This window comes from Protopterus annectens, chromosome 1.part1 (assembly GCF_019279795.1).
Source record: "Protopterus annectens isolate FY-2018-M chromosome 1.part1, PAN1.0, whole genome shotgun sequence".
In the NCBI taxonomy this organism is placed as follows: Eukaryota; Metazoa; Chordata; order Ceratodontiformes; family Protopteridae; genus Protopterus; species Protopterus annectens.
Genome location: NC_056726.1, coordinates 2,531,808 through 2,548,439, shown reverse-complemented (window position 1 = coordinate 2,548,439; position 16,632 = coordinate 2,531,808). Strand labels below are relative to the sequence as shown.

General features: G+C 38.5%; 1 protein-coding gene across 3 annotated transcripts in view; it reads left to right on the top strand.

Annotated features, from left to right (window-relative positions):
- Positions 1-16,632, top strand: part of KIDINS220 (kinase D interacting substrate 220) — a 2,951,961-nt gene that overhangs the window by 817,744 nt on the left and 2,117,585 nt on the right. For all 3 annotated transcript variants that reach the window (XM_044073258.1, XM_044073248.1, XM_044073241.1), the window contains exon 4: positions 815-913. In XM_044073258.1, the coding sequence (XP_043929193.1) occupies positions 815-913 (99 nt within the window). The remainder of the gene's footprint in view (positions 1-814; positions 914-16,632) is intronic.

Here is a 16,632-nt window from a genome sequence, read left to right as displayed (position 1 = left end):
AAGAAGTATTTTCTCACTGAGAATATGGAGTACTTCAAATACAGCAGTGGTAGGAAGTACAGAAATTGGCAAAGAATTGTCCAAAAGAATATTGTTTTGGAAACAGGGGAAACACAAATGTTTTCTCTGATGTTCCTTAAAGCAGAAAAATCCAGGCAGATGTGTTGTTCCTGATCTGTTGAGGCTATGTTTTTGATCACTAGATGCTGAGACTCCCAGATTGCTGTTGTGAGCATGATGCTTTCTATTCGTCTGCGCCAGTTTCAAAGCTGGATGCTGTCTTTCAGTTTGGTGTCAGTATTGCTTGACTTCTGATGTGGTATGAGATGTGTGATTAGCCTGTGTAAAGTACAAAAATCAGTTTGACCATATTGACTAACACTTATTTCACATCAGCATGTTATGTTCTTGTAGCAGCCTATTAAAGCTGTCATACAGAAAAGGTAGTGTACGTAATTGTGAAAGAAATGGTTACAACAGTGCTTACCAAAGAGTTAATCATAGGATAATTAATTGCAACAGTGACTGTACATGATAATTATGTTGGAAAACTCTGAGCTCAGCATTTGAGGGCATTCTGTGCCACACAGCATTCATCACAGACTACAGAGCAGAACGAATAAGCATTATAAATGAGTACCTGGTATGATTACTTGGTATGTATAGTAAGCAAACAGACTTTGACATGTTAGGGAGTTTTTCGTTTTTCTGCAGTACTTGTTTGCTGCGTTTTTGCTATATTGTTTAGGCATGCATGTACCTATTTAATAATGAAATTAAGTGCTAATCTGAAGTGTTTTCTGTCAATCTGCAGGATAATTGGACTGCCCTCATTTCAGCATCCAAAGAAGGACATGTGGAAATTGTTCGGGAGCTTCTCGACTATGGTGCTTACTTGGAGCACAGAGATATGGTACAGGCTAAGTTAATTTCTGTGTTTATTTATTTATTTTTTTAGAAGTAGCTGATTTATAAAGATTGTAAGTTGGGTCATTTTAGTATTAAAATGAATCTCAAATCATAATTCTCTTCTGCATGTAGCCATTGTTTTATTTGCCAGTAAAATGCTTAATAAGAAATGCTAAATACTAAGGGAACCATTAGAGTAAATTAATTTGTCCATTATTTTAATGTCACTGGAATTTGTCTGGCAGTCATATCTCTGCAAAATAAAGCATTTTAAAAATGCTGAATCAGACAAAATACACTTGTTACGTCTGAATTATTTGCTTTTTTATCATTATATACACACAGACACACATACATATACATGTGTGCAAACACACCATATTTCTTGTTAAATGGAAGCTACATTTTTTTATCTATTCATTTTCTTTGACAATTTTACTGATTTTAATTTCTTATTGCCCGTGCAGTGTTCCAGTACCCTGGTACCAGTGTTCCGCTGTTTTCATCTTATCATAGTGATAATTGTAGACCATTTCATTCCATGCCACAACCAGATATTTATATTTTTATTTAGTGTTTATTAACTGAGTAGGACATGCTAGATAAATCTGCTTGTTTTCAGGGGTGACCTGTGATTCAATGGTCTGCTTATTTTATTATTTTTTTATTTTTGTTTACTTGAGTAGTGGACATAGGGACATGTTTCAGCCACAGCCCAGGGGTACTGTTTGTTTAAATGACTTATTAGAGAGTCGCACAGTATACAAATGGAAGCTAAGGGGATCAAACCCTGGATTGCATTGCAAATTTTGTTAACAGTTCATAAACTTATTCCACTGTACTAACTGCCAGACCGGATAACTGATTTGTTCAAAATCATATGGTGTGCAGTCAGCAGGCTGAAAATCAGACTTCATTTATTGTTTTATATAACTTGGTTACCAAAACTGCTGTTAGTGTTTTGTTTAGTGTCCTGTGTGGAGTGTTGAACTCCTTAACCAGCTGTATGGTATGCAGTGGCATGAGCATAAGTTCCTCTCTAAGGTATTGATAGTTTCTTGCAAATAAGTATCCTGACTTAAGATTGTCACTTTGGAGTTGACTGGTTTTCCAAGACGAAATAAAAGTCTGACAGAACTACCTCTGAATTTGATGAAAGTACACAGGAGCTTGACTAGTCTGTGTCACGCTGCTGCCTAAAAAACGAAGGGGATTTGGACCCACAGTTGTCGGGATAGATATATGTTGGAGCTCCTGTGTACTTTCATCAAATTCAGAGGTGGATCTGTCAGACCTTTGTTTTAACTTGCACCTCTTGGTCACTCCTTTGCTTTTCCTAGACCTCTTTCCCCAAAGAGAATTGTACGCTCAGATCTTAGCTGTACTGGCTGGCTGTCATGCCCCAGCACATTATAAAATAGTTAATTGTAGTTGCATATGCTTTTTGAGTGAATGCTGAGGTGACTGGCTTTGTCTGCTCATAGTAGAGAGATTTGTTTGCCAAGTGTAATGTCTGCATTAACAGAGCTACAAGAGTTTTGCAGTTTTCAGCTTTCTGCAGGTAAGGTAATAGAAGCTTCTGTTGTACTGATGTATAGCTGATCCATTCCATCTTACTTATTACTTACACTACACCATCTTAATAGTACAGTGCATGTCATTTTACCAGGAAAAGTGTGGTAGCACACACTGTACAAAATCTAAGCCTATTTTAGTACCCTTTTTGTTTGAAATTATTTTAAATGTCTCAGATTAGCTGTGATCAGTACACAAGAAGGGAATTTGTTGAGGTGTGGCATTCTCATATGAAGGTTGTGTAACAATTTGAAAGGCATCACTGAAAATTAATGCCTACTGATATTCGTGAAGCATAGCGTTCTTTGGTAGAACAATGAAAATTTCATTTTAATGATTTATTCTGTAGGTCGTAATTCTCATGCCTTTCTACATTGTGTAACTTCAGATTTCTTCCTCTGATATTCCATGATCTTTTTCAGGGAGGGTTATTTTAACAGTAAGTTGTAACAATTGTGCTTACCTACCTTTTTTTTTCTATATTCCTGGCCATTTTCTAAGCTGTTCCATGTCTCTCTGGTTTCACATCTGTGGAGACTGTATGGCAGTAGATGCAAGGCAAGTGTACAAGTCTAATGTTGTCTCATACCTCTCAACTGTTCAGATTTTTGCCTCATATTTTTGGTCTGTTCCTCATAAAAGTTTGATGTTCTGACAAATCCGTGGCAAATCATTGAGGGCTGAAGCCAGAAAATGACAGACCTTTGAGTTTTCAGACTTCATACTCTTCAGAAACTTCATGCTAATGCAAAATCTGTTATTCTGTCATCTTTCTAAGTTTGCATGAGCAGTAGTTAAAAATTATCCCTATTTTTGGGCCTTTGTACCCCCCAGTACACATGACCTTGTCCAGATTTCTTGATCTTAGAGGTTGTGAGGTATGAACAGTATGCATTTTTTCTTGAGTAACACTGCTGCTCTGTGCTGCCAGGGAAAGTACTGCATAGTAACTTACACTGCCTGTTTTTCTTTCTAACTTTTGAAGATTTTTAACTGTATATGACTTGTTTCTGTATGGTTATACTTTCATCTTTAAAATCCTCCAGTAAGTGTGCTTGTAGTATGCAGATAACTAGTAAAAATTGTCACACTGTATGTATATTTGCTTGGAAGTGGATTATAATATAGAATACTATGATCTTTGTTATAGGTTTAATAAGGCTACTAAGCTTTATACAGTTTAAAGCCTTTACTGTCTTACTGACTGAGAATTAGTTGAACTCTTGTCTAGAACCTTGTGAGAGAGACTCAGGAGAGAATGGTTCAGCGAAGGTGGAAAAGCTATCAGTGATCCGAAAGATCTTAAACTCCTCAGAAACCGTATTGTAAGGTGACAACTGCCAAAAATGCCAAAAAAAGAATAAATACATGGAATATCGTAAAAAAAGATGCATCCACTTTAGACGGTTTCTGTTTTCATGAGGCTGACTTGTAAATTGGCAGTAGACAGCAGTCAGTATAGCTTTTCTAACCCATTACATTTAAAAATGTCTCGTACTTCTGCAGTATCATTGGAGACTTCCCATAATTGAACTTCATATTTAAAATGCAGCACCATGACCAGAAAAATTATTAAGAAGCCAGATATACTTGTCGTGTAATTATTTGCAGCTTATGAGATTTCTCTTGCCTTGTCCGTAATAGATTGCAGTCTCTGCTAAAGAATATTTCAAAGAAGAGGAGGCAGCTTTAATAAAGTAACTCCTTCATTAGTGTTCAGTTCAACGCAGGGTATGGCTTCTGTCAGATATTTACTATAAGACCCTCGGGTTTCTTGCGCCTATGCCAGAGGTATGAGGTAAGCAGAAAGAAAGATCCCATCTACAAATTTCTTCTGAAGAGGAGGGTTTGTATTAAGAAATTCATCTGTTTTCTCGTATTTTTATACATTATTATACCCTTCAGTATGCCTTCCTGTGGCATAAACAGTTAACTGCAGAACATAATTTTTTAATTGACGTTGTACAGACTCTTCATTTTATCTTCTAGTAAAATATGGGAAAGTACTTCAGTCTACAATTTTAAAGATGTAATGAAAGTACTTTAAATTATACTTCTCTTGAAACTCGGCATTCTGCACCAAAAAGGGCCGTCAGACTTCCAGAACTCCTTAAAGCAGATAAACTCTTTTTAATAGCTGTAAGGCAAATCAGATGGCTTTCTGTCTTTCATCCATATGTTAGAGTCGAAAATATCTATTCCCTTAGCTCTCCTTCCCTTTCATGAAAAAGGCATGCTGCTCAGTAGGTATGGCAAGAAGGTTTATATTAATGGCAGTTTGGCTGTACCCTAAACTGCACATGCTGTAAAGTTAGTTACCAAAGCTTGGTTGTAGGGCAGGTAGAACATTGTATAAAAGATATGACTGTTTTGAACACTGAAGAGTAAATTAAGAAATAAGACACTAGCTAAGCCAACATCTATAAATGTGCAGATGATGCTGTAGCTACACATTTTAGAATTACTTTGTCCTCGTTAGTTTTGAGGAATGCTTGGCTGAGAACAGAGAATTAACTAGAAGATGTAAAAACTAGTCTGTTTAACCTACCGATCTTTGAGGAACTTTTATTTTATCAGCCGGTACATGATATAATCACTGAACTGTGAAAAAAAGGCAAAACCCTGTCCTCTGTAAAGGATGTGGATAATGCCCCAGTAAACCAGTTTTCAAGGAACTACCCCACCTATACAATTTTTCTATCAGTCAAAAATAATTTTGTAGATAAAACATTTATCTAGCATTTAGCAAGCCAAAGTAAGTTCAGAGGAAAATATTCCTCCTTGTGGACAGCGTCAGAAAACTGGGGTCATTACAATGACCCATTCCAGAACATCCCACATCATAACCCCGAAAGATGGACTTCTGTTTCACATTCTTCAGAGACAGGCAGGTAGAGGCTAATGGGTTTTACAACCTATGACTGATGGATAAACTACAGACTTCAAATTCTGTTCTCCTTTGCTAATTATGGATCTCTCCCCTAATAGGTACAGCAGTCTGTGTTTGTCATTCAGGAGGTTCAAGTAGAAAAGGCATTAATATGGGTACCTCAGCAGAGAAAAAATGAGGCTTTTACTCAGGGCTTTTCTTAGTTATTAAAAAGGCAAACCTCTTAGACCTGTGCTGGATCTCAAACCTGAACAAGTGCATGCGACTCATAAAATTCTAAGTTGTAACTTTAAAGCAGTTCTGCCTTTCCCAAAACAAAATTATTTATACTTTGGACATGTGGGATGCATACTTGCATGACATGTCAAGACCCGCTCCCAGAAAATACTTTTCCACAGAAATTATATGAGGTTTTCAGTTTGCACATCTTCACAGCCCCCAAATTATTTAGCAAATGTTTAACTTCTGATCTGATGATGTCCTTTTCATTTGTCCTCACTGATGGGTTACTGATCTGACCCTCAGATCCGACTTTGCCCCATTTTCAACACTTTGGATGCTAGTCTCAAGCTCCTCCCTCTTCCCATAATACCTCAGACCATCCCTAACTCCTCAGATCTTGTTGCCGCTGAAATGGTAAGACAGAAGTTCCTGGGTCTTGAGTTGTAAGGATTTTTTTTAAATCTTTTCATATGAACTTAATGTAGGTATATGTTTCCCTGTGTTTCTGTTCTTTTCGGTTCCTTCCTCCCTCAGTGACAGTTCATGGTTACATATTGTCTTTTAAGCTGCTAATCCATATCCTTCTTGGGTTTTATTTGGAATTCCGTTATGGGGTGCCAGTGCCATGATTTCCATTGTCCGGTGGTCTCCCTCGTTGTCTGGGTTCTTTTGGTCTATTTGTAGCCTTGATTGGATGTTGTGTGACGTTTGACTGCCAAGAGTCTTGCTCTCAGTCCGGGCTTACCTCTCAGCTGTACATTTACACGACCTCTGTTTATTTTTCTGACTATAGGCTTCTTAACTCTGGCTGCTAATGTTCTATCTTTCCTTGCTCAAGTTTTTTTTTGCACTCTAGAGTTGATATTAAAATGCTTCTTAACAGCAGACTTTCTAAACTCGTGCATGCTATCAAAATGTCGTATTAGTTTCCTTTGTCTAACTGGAGTTGCTTCTCTTTTTCTGTGAGATTCTCTTCATGGCTGACTGGATTTTCACAGAATGTCCTGATTTTTGCCCCATGTTTGGTCCATTCCTCGTACAATTTGTGGTTTTCTGGAAAATCAGTGGGATGATCTGAGGATTGAAGTCACCAAATTATGACATTCTTTTGAGTTTCAGACTTTCAAGTCCTTCAGAGGATGTATGGTAACACAAACCCCATTACTTTAGCCCTACAGTTAATGAGAACAATGTTTGACTGCCCCTGTGTGGGTCTATATTATATTGTCGAAATGACATTACAGGGAATGCTGTTTCGACAACACATAAAGAGCGAAATTCAAAACCAGTGAAACCCCAGGTCATCGATCCCCCCCCCCCCCCCGGGAACAAAATCGGTAGACCAACAATACGCAACACACCAGTTAAAACATTTCACCCCCCCAACTAAATATACCAACTCCAGGATCTCACTACAGTGGGGTAAAGGGTAATGTAATGGCTCAGGCCAAGCGATTTTTTTCCCTAGGAAAAGAATCATTGACTGAACTTTCACTGTTTTTGAATTTCGCTGTGTCATTGAAATGGCATTCGCTGTAATGCTGTTTCGACAATATAATATAGACACCCCCCCCCCCCGTGTATGCTTCATTGAATGTGGTTGCTCTCTCTAGTGCTTCCTTGTGGTACTGGCGGCATTGTCAATCGGTGGGTGTTCATTTGTCTGTTTTTGTTCCTACCGGTTTTCTCATTCGGTAAGGTTTCTTGCTATTGGAGGTGGCGAGGCGTATTGCAGACCATTCCTCCTAGCTGACCTGTTTTTTCACAGTGTACAGAATTTTACCTTTCCTTTGGTCTGTTCCTTATACTTTTTGTGGAATTCGGTCCTTCATCTTTTGCCTTGTCTGAAATTTGTTTACTGTTGGCAGGTTGGGAGCTAATTCACAGACTGCTGGTGGTTTCTGTGGTCCTGAATCATGGTCAGTTCTGTTAACTAATCAAGCATGGTCTGGACGTTGGATTGTTTTGCTGTTGACAGAGGAGTTTAAGGCACCTCTCCTCATGCCCCAGTACAGCATTTACTTGTTTCTTTCTGGGCTCAGCCCCCCATAAAAGAAAGAAACATATTGGAGATCAGTACGAAGATTTCAGATACAGTCCCTCTGATCCAAAGTTACCAGGGCACCTGTCAGATCCCTTGTCCTCCTCGGATCGGACAGGTTCGGCCCCTATCATGTCTTTCTCCATTTGACTGCAGATCCTCCTCGGATCCTAAGCATTAGGATCTGACTGTCTTTAAGATTCTTAAGGCACTGCACAACCAATGTGGATCAGATACACCTTCTGATGCCTTTGGATCTTATTCCCACCATCAGATCCAGTAGATCTGACCACACTTTTCTTACTTTTCTTTGGATCGTAAGACTGAGATCCGATGGATGTTAAGTGACCAATTCTCAGAGCTAGCATCTTCTGAACTGTAGCTAATGGACCATCATGGTTGTCCGAGGAGCCAAAGCACTCCATGGATTCGATGGCTTCGTTTTTATTATTTATCTTGCCTCTGAAACCTAATCCTTGCCATGCTCCTCAGTGCCCCAGATCTTTGTAGAATATCCAGAATTTAGCCTTTTTAGTCTATTTCTCTCAAAAGTGTCATTTTGGGCAAGTCATTGGAATGGTCAGAGAATTAAACTAACAGTATACATTGACTTCCAGACTTCATATCCTTCAGAGAAATACAGGTTAGGACAATCCTGTGATTCCAGCAACTTTCTAAGTTTACAGTCAACTGAATTACTGGAACTCACGGCAACACAGTATAACAAAGCACAAAAATAATTCCAGTAGTAATGTCACGATCCACAATTTATTGCTATTATTCAAACACAAAAGTAATTCAGAGGTTTAGCGCTTTCATCTACGTATTGTAGACTTCTTCAGAACAAAATCTAGTACTAACCATAATGCTTAAATAGTAAAAAAAACCGCCAAAATTCATAAATTACATCAATTAGTGGGGAACCAACTTAAAGATACATATACATCATTTTACTCACTCATAACATCAAATACAGTTTTTAATAACCTTCCACTGTATTTGATGTTATGAGTGAGTAAAATGATGTATATGTATCTTTAAGTTGGTTCCCCACTAATTGATGTAATTTATGAACTTTCTAAGTTTGGAGAAGTAACATTTGAAAATCTGTCCTTACCCAAGTACAGGTTCTTCCAGTTACCATGAATTAAATTAAACCCAGGAACTCAAACCAGAGAGATTGGAAGAAGGGTTAAGGTAGTTATCTCAACAGGCTTTCTCTCTCTTGGAGAAATTGGCTCAGCTTAAAGTGGCCTACAAGGCAGTTAGCCTAACACTGATCTTTGTACCCCCCTTCAGAATCCCATTTTCCTCCTGTCTTTAGGCTCCAGATCTAACTCTGTCCTTCTTCCCAGAGCCTTTGGTTCGGTGGAGAGACAGAGACCTTCTTTCCCTAGTTGAGCAACCCTTGTTTTTTCAGTGGCAGGACTTGCCTTATGCTGGGATGGCCAATATCTCTCTCTTCAGATTCTGTACACCACCTCTTCCTGATTTCCCTAGGGGAAACTCTCCCTAGGAGTTCAGTTACTAGGAGCGGGTGTTCCTTTATGGGGTTCCTCATGGAGGAGAGGGATTCTCCATACCTTCTACAACTGCTTCCTCTTCCCTTGACCTCCTGTGGACCTCAGGATTTCCGTTGGACATGGCGGTAGTGAGGAATGTCACTAAGCAAAGATGATGTTCAAAGTCTCTCTATCGACCCTCCCAACAGCAAGTCTGGAACTGTAGACAGTATTGCTTATCAACTCTGTAAGTTTCCTGGCATCCACTAGATGTCCTCTATTCTTTCCTAGTTCTTCGAAAAGGCTCACTCTTTTCAGCAGAGGCCCTGCTATTTTTCAACCAACCACTCCTGACTAAATTGTTTTCCGATGCCCCTACATGACACTGTATTACTTCCGGTAACTCTTCATGCGTCATTGTTGATGCTCCCATTGATGTCTCTTCTTTGTTCAGGGCATCAGTGAAGGATGCACTCTGTCAGTTTACAAACAGGGAGACAAGAGTACTTCCACCAGAATCTATTTTTCTTCTCTCCTTGGAGTACTCTTTCAGGTAAAGCAGAGGTGGTAAGTAAATGTGGGTACACCCACTTTTAAGGTTCTTCACGATTCAAGCTGAAACTTTTCTTTGGTTCAAGGGCAGAGTGGACTTCAACTGTTGGCACTCCACAGAGAGTGAGGGAGTCGTCAACACTAGGTTTCTGAATACTCCTTTCCCTGATGGGATCTATCAGTGAAACAGAACATCACCCGACTGTCCATCTCTCGAGCCTTTTATTCCCTTCCATCTGTACACTAGTGCTAACATTGCAGACAATGCTTGGGGTAACAAATATGAGTGGTTTCTTCTTCCCCTTTTTCTCTTCTACAACCCATATCAAGGAAGAAGTTTCTGGCATTTATACAGTCAGGAAAAATTGTCAGTTTAATACACTTCAAAAACGGGATCCTGAACCAATCCTAAATCTAACTAGTCTTGATTGATATGTACAGAATCAATGCCTTACAATTCCATCCTCCTGCTTTTTTCCTACAAGGTAAAATTAATTTACTCCTGGACGTATGTACCACATTAAGCTAAACAAGTGATCTGGGATTCATTTACAGATCCCCAATGTGTTTTCCTAATCCTGGGTGGTCGTAGCATCTAACATAAGACTAGTAGGATTCCAGCTGTTTTTTCATATATGAATGGCTGACTTCTCACTGCCCTTACCAGGTATCAACTTCAACAAACTAGGTTTTTTTTGTTCTCTCATGCATCCTCCAAATCCATTGAAATTATGGAATATGTAGACAAATAAAACTGATTTGTTACAGAATCCAGATTTTTCATGGGGAAGCAGTTAAGTACTATGATTCATGTTCATCCTCACCTTGATAAACCTGGCGTATGATTCCCTGTTTTTTCTTCTGTGACTGTCAGCAAAACTATCATTGTTGCCATTCAGTCAGCGTCAGTTTTCTTATCCTTCTAGCTATTTTTTTGTCATGTAAATCTTTCAATGTATGTGGCAGTTCAGTGGTCTGTTCTCTACCAGACTCTTATCTTCTCTTGTAAACACTCTTGACTTTACCTTTGATTCCGAAATATCTGCTTAAAGCGAACAGGCAGAGTAACGCTGTAACCTCATTGCCTCCTTTTGAGATATTCAGCTATGACTTGCCTCTTTTTTCCTTCTAGTTTAATCTGAAATATCATCCAATGTTTCTGGATCCCAGTCATAATCTTCTATTCCACCCACTAGAGATCAAGTACATCTTTTTCCATACCTTCTATCTAACCTCATGGTGTCTCCAATTTCATTTACAAATCGATAGTCTAGCCTTGCTTCTCCCATTTGAGACATTATTTGGTTTCCCAGAAAAACTCTCCATTGCTTCTATAGGCTTTCTTAGTAAAGTGTTATCCTTAAAGGTTTCTAACCAGAACACTATCCCTTTCTTAGCTACTGCTTCTGCCATCTTTACTAAACCTCAGTTAGCAACCTTAAGGATTTTCATTCTGGAAACCAATTTCTTCCCTTGAAGATTTCCAGATTATGTAAAGTTCCTAAAGGAATCTTGCTGCTTAGACCACTCATGAAAGACCTCTCCTCATTGGGTTCTTGCAGTTTTTCTTCAGGGACTGACTCAGAAACCCTTTCAAGTGGCAAATAATTGTGATATGAAATTTCTTTCATGGAAAACAGTCCTGGTAGCAGTTACATCGGCAAAACAAATTTCAGAGCTTCAGGCCTTATATGCCAAGGCTTCTTACATTTTCCATAAAGGTAGTGTCCCTCCAGACCAATCCCTCCTTTATGCCCAGAGTAACCACAGAAGTGAACATTGATCAATCCATACAGTTGCCAGTTTTCTTTCCCAACTTTTCTCATAAGAACAAATACATATTACACCTTCTTGATATTCATAGACAGTTATGTTTCTACATTCACAGGACCAACAGTACAGAAAGTTTGACCAGCTGTTTGTATCTTTTTTACTAAGTGCTTAGGTCAAGCAGTGTCCAAAATGGATCCGGGCCAGATGGATTACTGACTGTATTTTGCTGATTTATTCCCAAAATTGTTTGTTACTGCCGCATCGTCCTAGAGCCTATTCTACCATGGTTATCTCATCTGCTTTTTCTTGTAGAGCTTTTATTGATGATATCAGTGCTGCAGCCACTTGGTCAAAGACTCATACCTTTGTAACGCATTACAAATTGGACATGGTCTTCAATAGCAGAGCTTCCTTTGGTTTGACAGTGCTCTGGCATATTCTTCTTTGAGGGCCACCCAGGAGTTATGTAGCTGGAGACTCTGACCCATCAGTGAGGAAGAATGCAAAGGACAACATCAGATTTAGGAGTTATGTACTTACCATAACTTGGCATCTGTGGTACTCATTTTCATTCTTCCTCACCTTCTCTACCAGCCATCCCCCAGCCTTCTCATTCCTAGAAGGATACTAGGTAATATAGGAACTGTCAAGTTCCTGGCTTGACCCTCAATATTTTTCTTTATCTGTCCTGTCTGTATAAATCAGTAAGCTGTAGGCAGCAAACTTGATCTGAGGAGTTAGGGATCGTGTGAGGCATTATGGGAAGAGGGAGGAGCTTGAGACTAGGATCCAAAGTCTTGAAAATGTGGCTGAGTTGCATCCGAGGGTCGGATCTGTAACACATCAGTGAGGAAGAATGAAAGTGGACAGCACAGATGTCAAGTTATGGTAAGTACATAACTTCTGATTTTTACTTATCTAAGGAAACATAATATTCACATTTTTCCTTACTTCAATGACTGCCTCATTGTAGCATCGCCAAAAATCTTACTACAGCTGCACATAAAACTACAGTACAGTTAATGGTGGCTGTGAGGATTACCATCAATGTTATTAAGTCCTCCTTCAGGCCATTTGAGACAATAGTCTTTGGGGAGCTACAACATGCTTGATGCAAGTGATTTTCCCAACCAAAGAAAACTGTAGAGGAAATCCAGATGTGATACAGTAGGAACAGCTTTGGTATCCCATAAGAACTAAGCTGTTGACAGTAGGACAGCTTGACAAGTAAAGCATTCCCAGGCTGCCTGGAATCCTCTATTTCTCTTCATGCATCATTCATTTTCTTACTTTGCTTAGAGAAAAGTGTCTGCAGGCTTCCTCAGTTTGGTGGTACTTACTGTTCATAATATGAGTGAATTAGTATGTAAATATAACAGATGTTTTTATTCACTTTATCTTCTTTGGTTGCAATATTCATTTTTCCTGTCAGCACATAAATCTTTTCTACTTTATTCATCTTGGGCCTAGACCTCTCTCTTGTCAGAGCCAATGTTAGCATGGGAAAGGGGGGCAGCAAGTGTGAAAAACAAAAAAAAAATATGCATTTTCAAAAAACAACCCCCCCCCCTTTAAACTTACAGTAAACACACAAACATATGTACACTTCACAAAAAGGAAATTTACCTCTCCGAATAGGAGTAGTTGCCTCAAAGTGATGGATGCACCCATAGGTCAGGATTGACCTGTTCTAAAGTTAAGGTTAATCATTCTAAAGTGCAGGTTAGAGCCTGTGTTATGACCTAAACCGATTGCTTTCTGTTATTGTCTCTCTCTCTCTCTCTCGCTACAGGATATGAAAAGCAGCTTGCATGTTTTCTTTAAACATACCCTTAAGGACTAAGGTGGCTGGAGAGGTAGTCACTTGTAAAACTGTTCACTTCCCACATTTCAAACTTCATTTATTTTCAGTGAAGTGTGTACCACTATCCCTGCAAAAGATAATTTACATTGTAAGTGCAGACTGCGGTGGTGGTGCTGTGGTAGCATTGTCGCCTTACAGTAAGGCATTGTCCTGTTCGATTCTCAGCTAAAACGTCTTCTGTGTGGAGACATGCGTGAATGGGTGTACCTTCTTTGAAGGTTGTGCATCAGGGCTGGCAACTCGGCACGTAAAAATCTACTGCCAGTCATTAGCGGACCGGAGTTCCGCTGTGGCGACCCCTAACCGGGAAAAACCGAAAGACACAAACAAACTTGCAGATTGCACTTAGGGCACACTGTTTCATTGAACTGCTGGCCAATACATTTTTAAAAGCTAATTAAAATGTACCCTTTAGATTCCACTTACATGTTCAGACATAATTAAGAAGTTTTACAGCAAAAAAAAGAATAAAACAACTTTCAGATTCACCACTTTATTATAATTACATTAATTTCTGTAGAGCCTCTGCTAGTGCCTTTCCGGATATATTATATTTTTAGAGGCTCTTATAAAATGTGGCATTTACTAAGTAGGTACTAGGCAAATTAAAATAAACTAAATATGTAACCTTAAAGTAAGTGTCTTCCAAGCACATTCATGATTTACTCCATATGGTTGTAATGTATTACATTTCAAAATGAGTGATGTTTATGTAATAAATGAGCCTTTTTATTTCAACCTTCCCTTTTATCTTTTAGCACTTTTATTGAATTTTCACTTAAGACATAGGCAAACATACATTTATGTAAAAGGAAACTAACCATTTTAACATGTTTACACTTAAAAACATTGTAGATCACATATTTTTTTAATACAATTATCATCAAGCTAACATTTCATGAAATGATCAATTCTGCCTTTTCATAGGCCACACTGTCCTCCAAAACATTATAAGGCAGTGTTCCCACGGCTTCCATTTTTTTGTATGCAATTTGCTCCTACCCTTTTCTAAAAACCTTATTTCCAGTTCTTCTATCTCTCTCAGAATATTCACTACTTCAAATATAGTTGGCTTGGACTTTGACTTCCGTTTTTAAGTAATTGTTTTTTTGGCAGCCACCAAAATTGATCTTAACAAGGTCTTACTATGTTTAGTCAACTCAGATCTTAGTATCCCAGCTCAAAAAATAATTTCCTTAGTTACCCCTATTTGCCTATCCAACATTTCTGACAGAATACACTGAGAGAATTTTTGAAGTCTGCCAACTTATTAGACTCCCAAAATGTATGTTCCCAGTTGCCCCTTTCTTCCCCATCACACCTCCAATATTTGCAATCTACCTTAAAAAAAACCTTTGGAATCTGCTTGGGGGGTATATAAATACCTGCGCAAATACTTCCAAGCAAAAAAAAAACAATCTTCTAGACTATGTTGCATATTAGGGAGCCATACATATGCCTTCCCATTGTTTCCTTGTGAACTGCTTATCTGGTCTCTTTTCTCAAACCTTTCTAACCTCTTTTGATTCATATAGTTGTAGTGCAATATCTTACATGCCCTAATAATTGTCCTTTAACAACCGCTTCTGTTCTGGATTCAAATAAAAACACTACCAGAGTAATTCTTTGACTTAGGATTTCCCTATCCCCTATCCCTTTCTCTTTGCTATACTCTGTTGTCAATTCCTGATAGGGAAGGTAGTCTCTAGTCTAAATGTCTTTGTGGCCTCTTCTCGATCTATAACCTTTCACTCTGTGGTTATTTTGGTATTGCTGAACCGATTCCTGTGTGGGTGTATAGTTTACAGCTATAGTCTGTTATTTCTGAGTCCCTTATTTTCTGAAAATATAATGCAAATAATAAAAGGGGAAAGAGGACACTCCTGGCACAACTTATCAGAGAGGAATCTCCCCACTTTAATTTTTGCCTCTGATCCCTCATATATCCTCCTAATTAACCTTATTATTGTACCCAGGAACACAAATGCTTCTATTGCCTTACTGAAAAAGTCCCAGTCTACTCAGTTGAATGCTCTGTCTCTGCATATCAAGACCCACCAACAGCAGTATTTTCTTGCATTCTACTTCTCTCTGGATCATTATTGTACTATTGATGTTCTTAAATGTTTGCCTTCCCTCGACAAAACCACAATGATCCATATCTATCAATTTTGGCTATAGCTTTTGCCATTCTTTTAGCTGTTACAGACCTAAACATTTTATAATCATTAATTAAAATTGAAATGAGCCTATATGAAGCAAGGTCTGATAGGTCTTTACCGTCTTTAGGTATTACAGCCACCACAGCATTCTTCCAGGATGTTGGTGCTTCCCCTCCGTTTCAAATATTAAACAAAACCTTCCAGATCTTTATCATTTTCTTCCCTCATAGCCTCCAGACTTCCTCAAGAATACCATCTATTCATGGAGACTTTCCTGCAGATTGATTATTCATCACCATTTTTATCTCATCTCCTCCTATCTTAACTACTTCCTCTGACAGTGGCATACGTAAGTGTTCCATAAATATTTCCGTTTGTGTTTTTCTTGATTTCCACATTCTCCTGCTTTATACAAATTTTCTGAAATATCCCTAATACCTCTATAAGATCTCTGGTTATTTTTCTCATTATAGGCTCCCTATGTTTAGCAACAGCCACTTTATCTTACCTACATCATTATGCTAAAAGTTTTGGGGCTCTGGAGTTCTTATCAAAAACATTTGCTTAACAGCAGTCTTTCTAAAGTAATGCATGTTATCCAAGTATTTCCTTATTTTCTTTTTAAAACTCTGCATTTGTGCCTCTACATGTTCGGTGAGATCCCACTTATTCTGCAATACTTTGCCAGCCCATCTAAATAAATCTTGCTACTTCTTAACCATATCTCTCTCTATTTTATTTTTACCCTCTTATTAAACTCTACTTTCATTTTATCCCACTCGTTAGGTATAACTTCTGAAGAAATTTCTGTCTTCCCTAATGACTCTTGAATTATTTATACTACCCATACCTTACATTCCTCTTGCTTTAGTAGATAGGTCAGGAAGTGCCAGTGTCTCCATTTGTACATCATTGCCCTGCATGTTTATCTTGGTTATTGGTGTATGATATGAAGTAGTTATTAGATATGTGTTAAAGCTTTCAGTTAAATGTACATGTTCCTGTGAAATATATTATCTGATGTTGTTCCTCTCATTCTGCCTCACTGATGGGTTATGGATCTGATCCTCTGATCTAATTTGGCCACCTTCAGCAGACTTCAGCTTCCAGGCTCAAGCTCCTCCCTTACCCATAATCCTCTG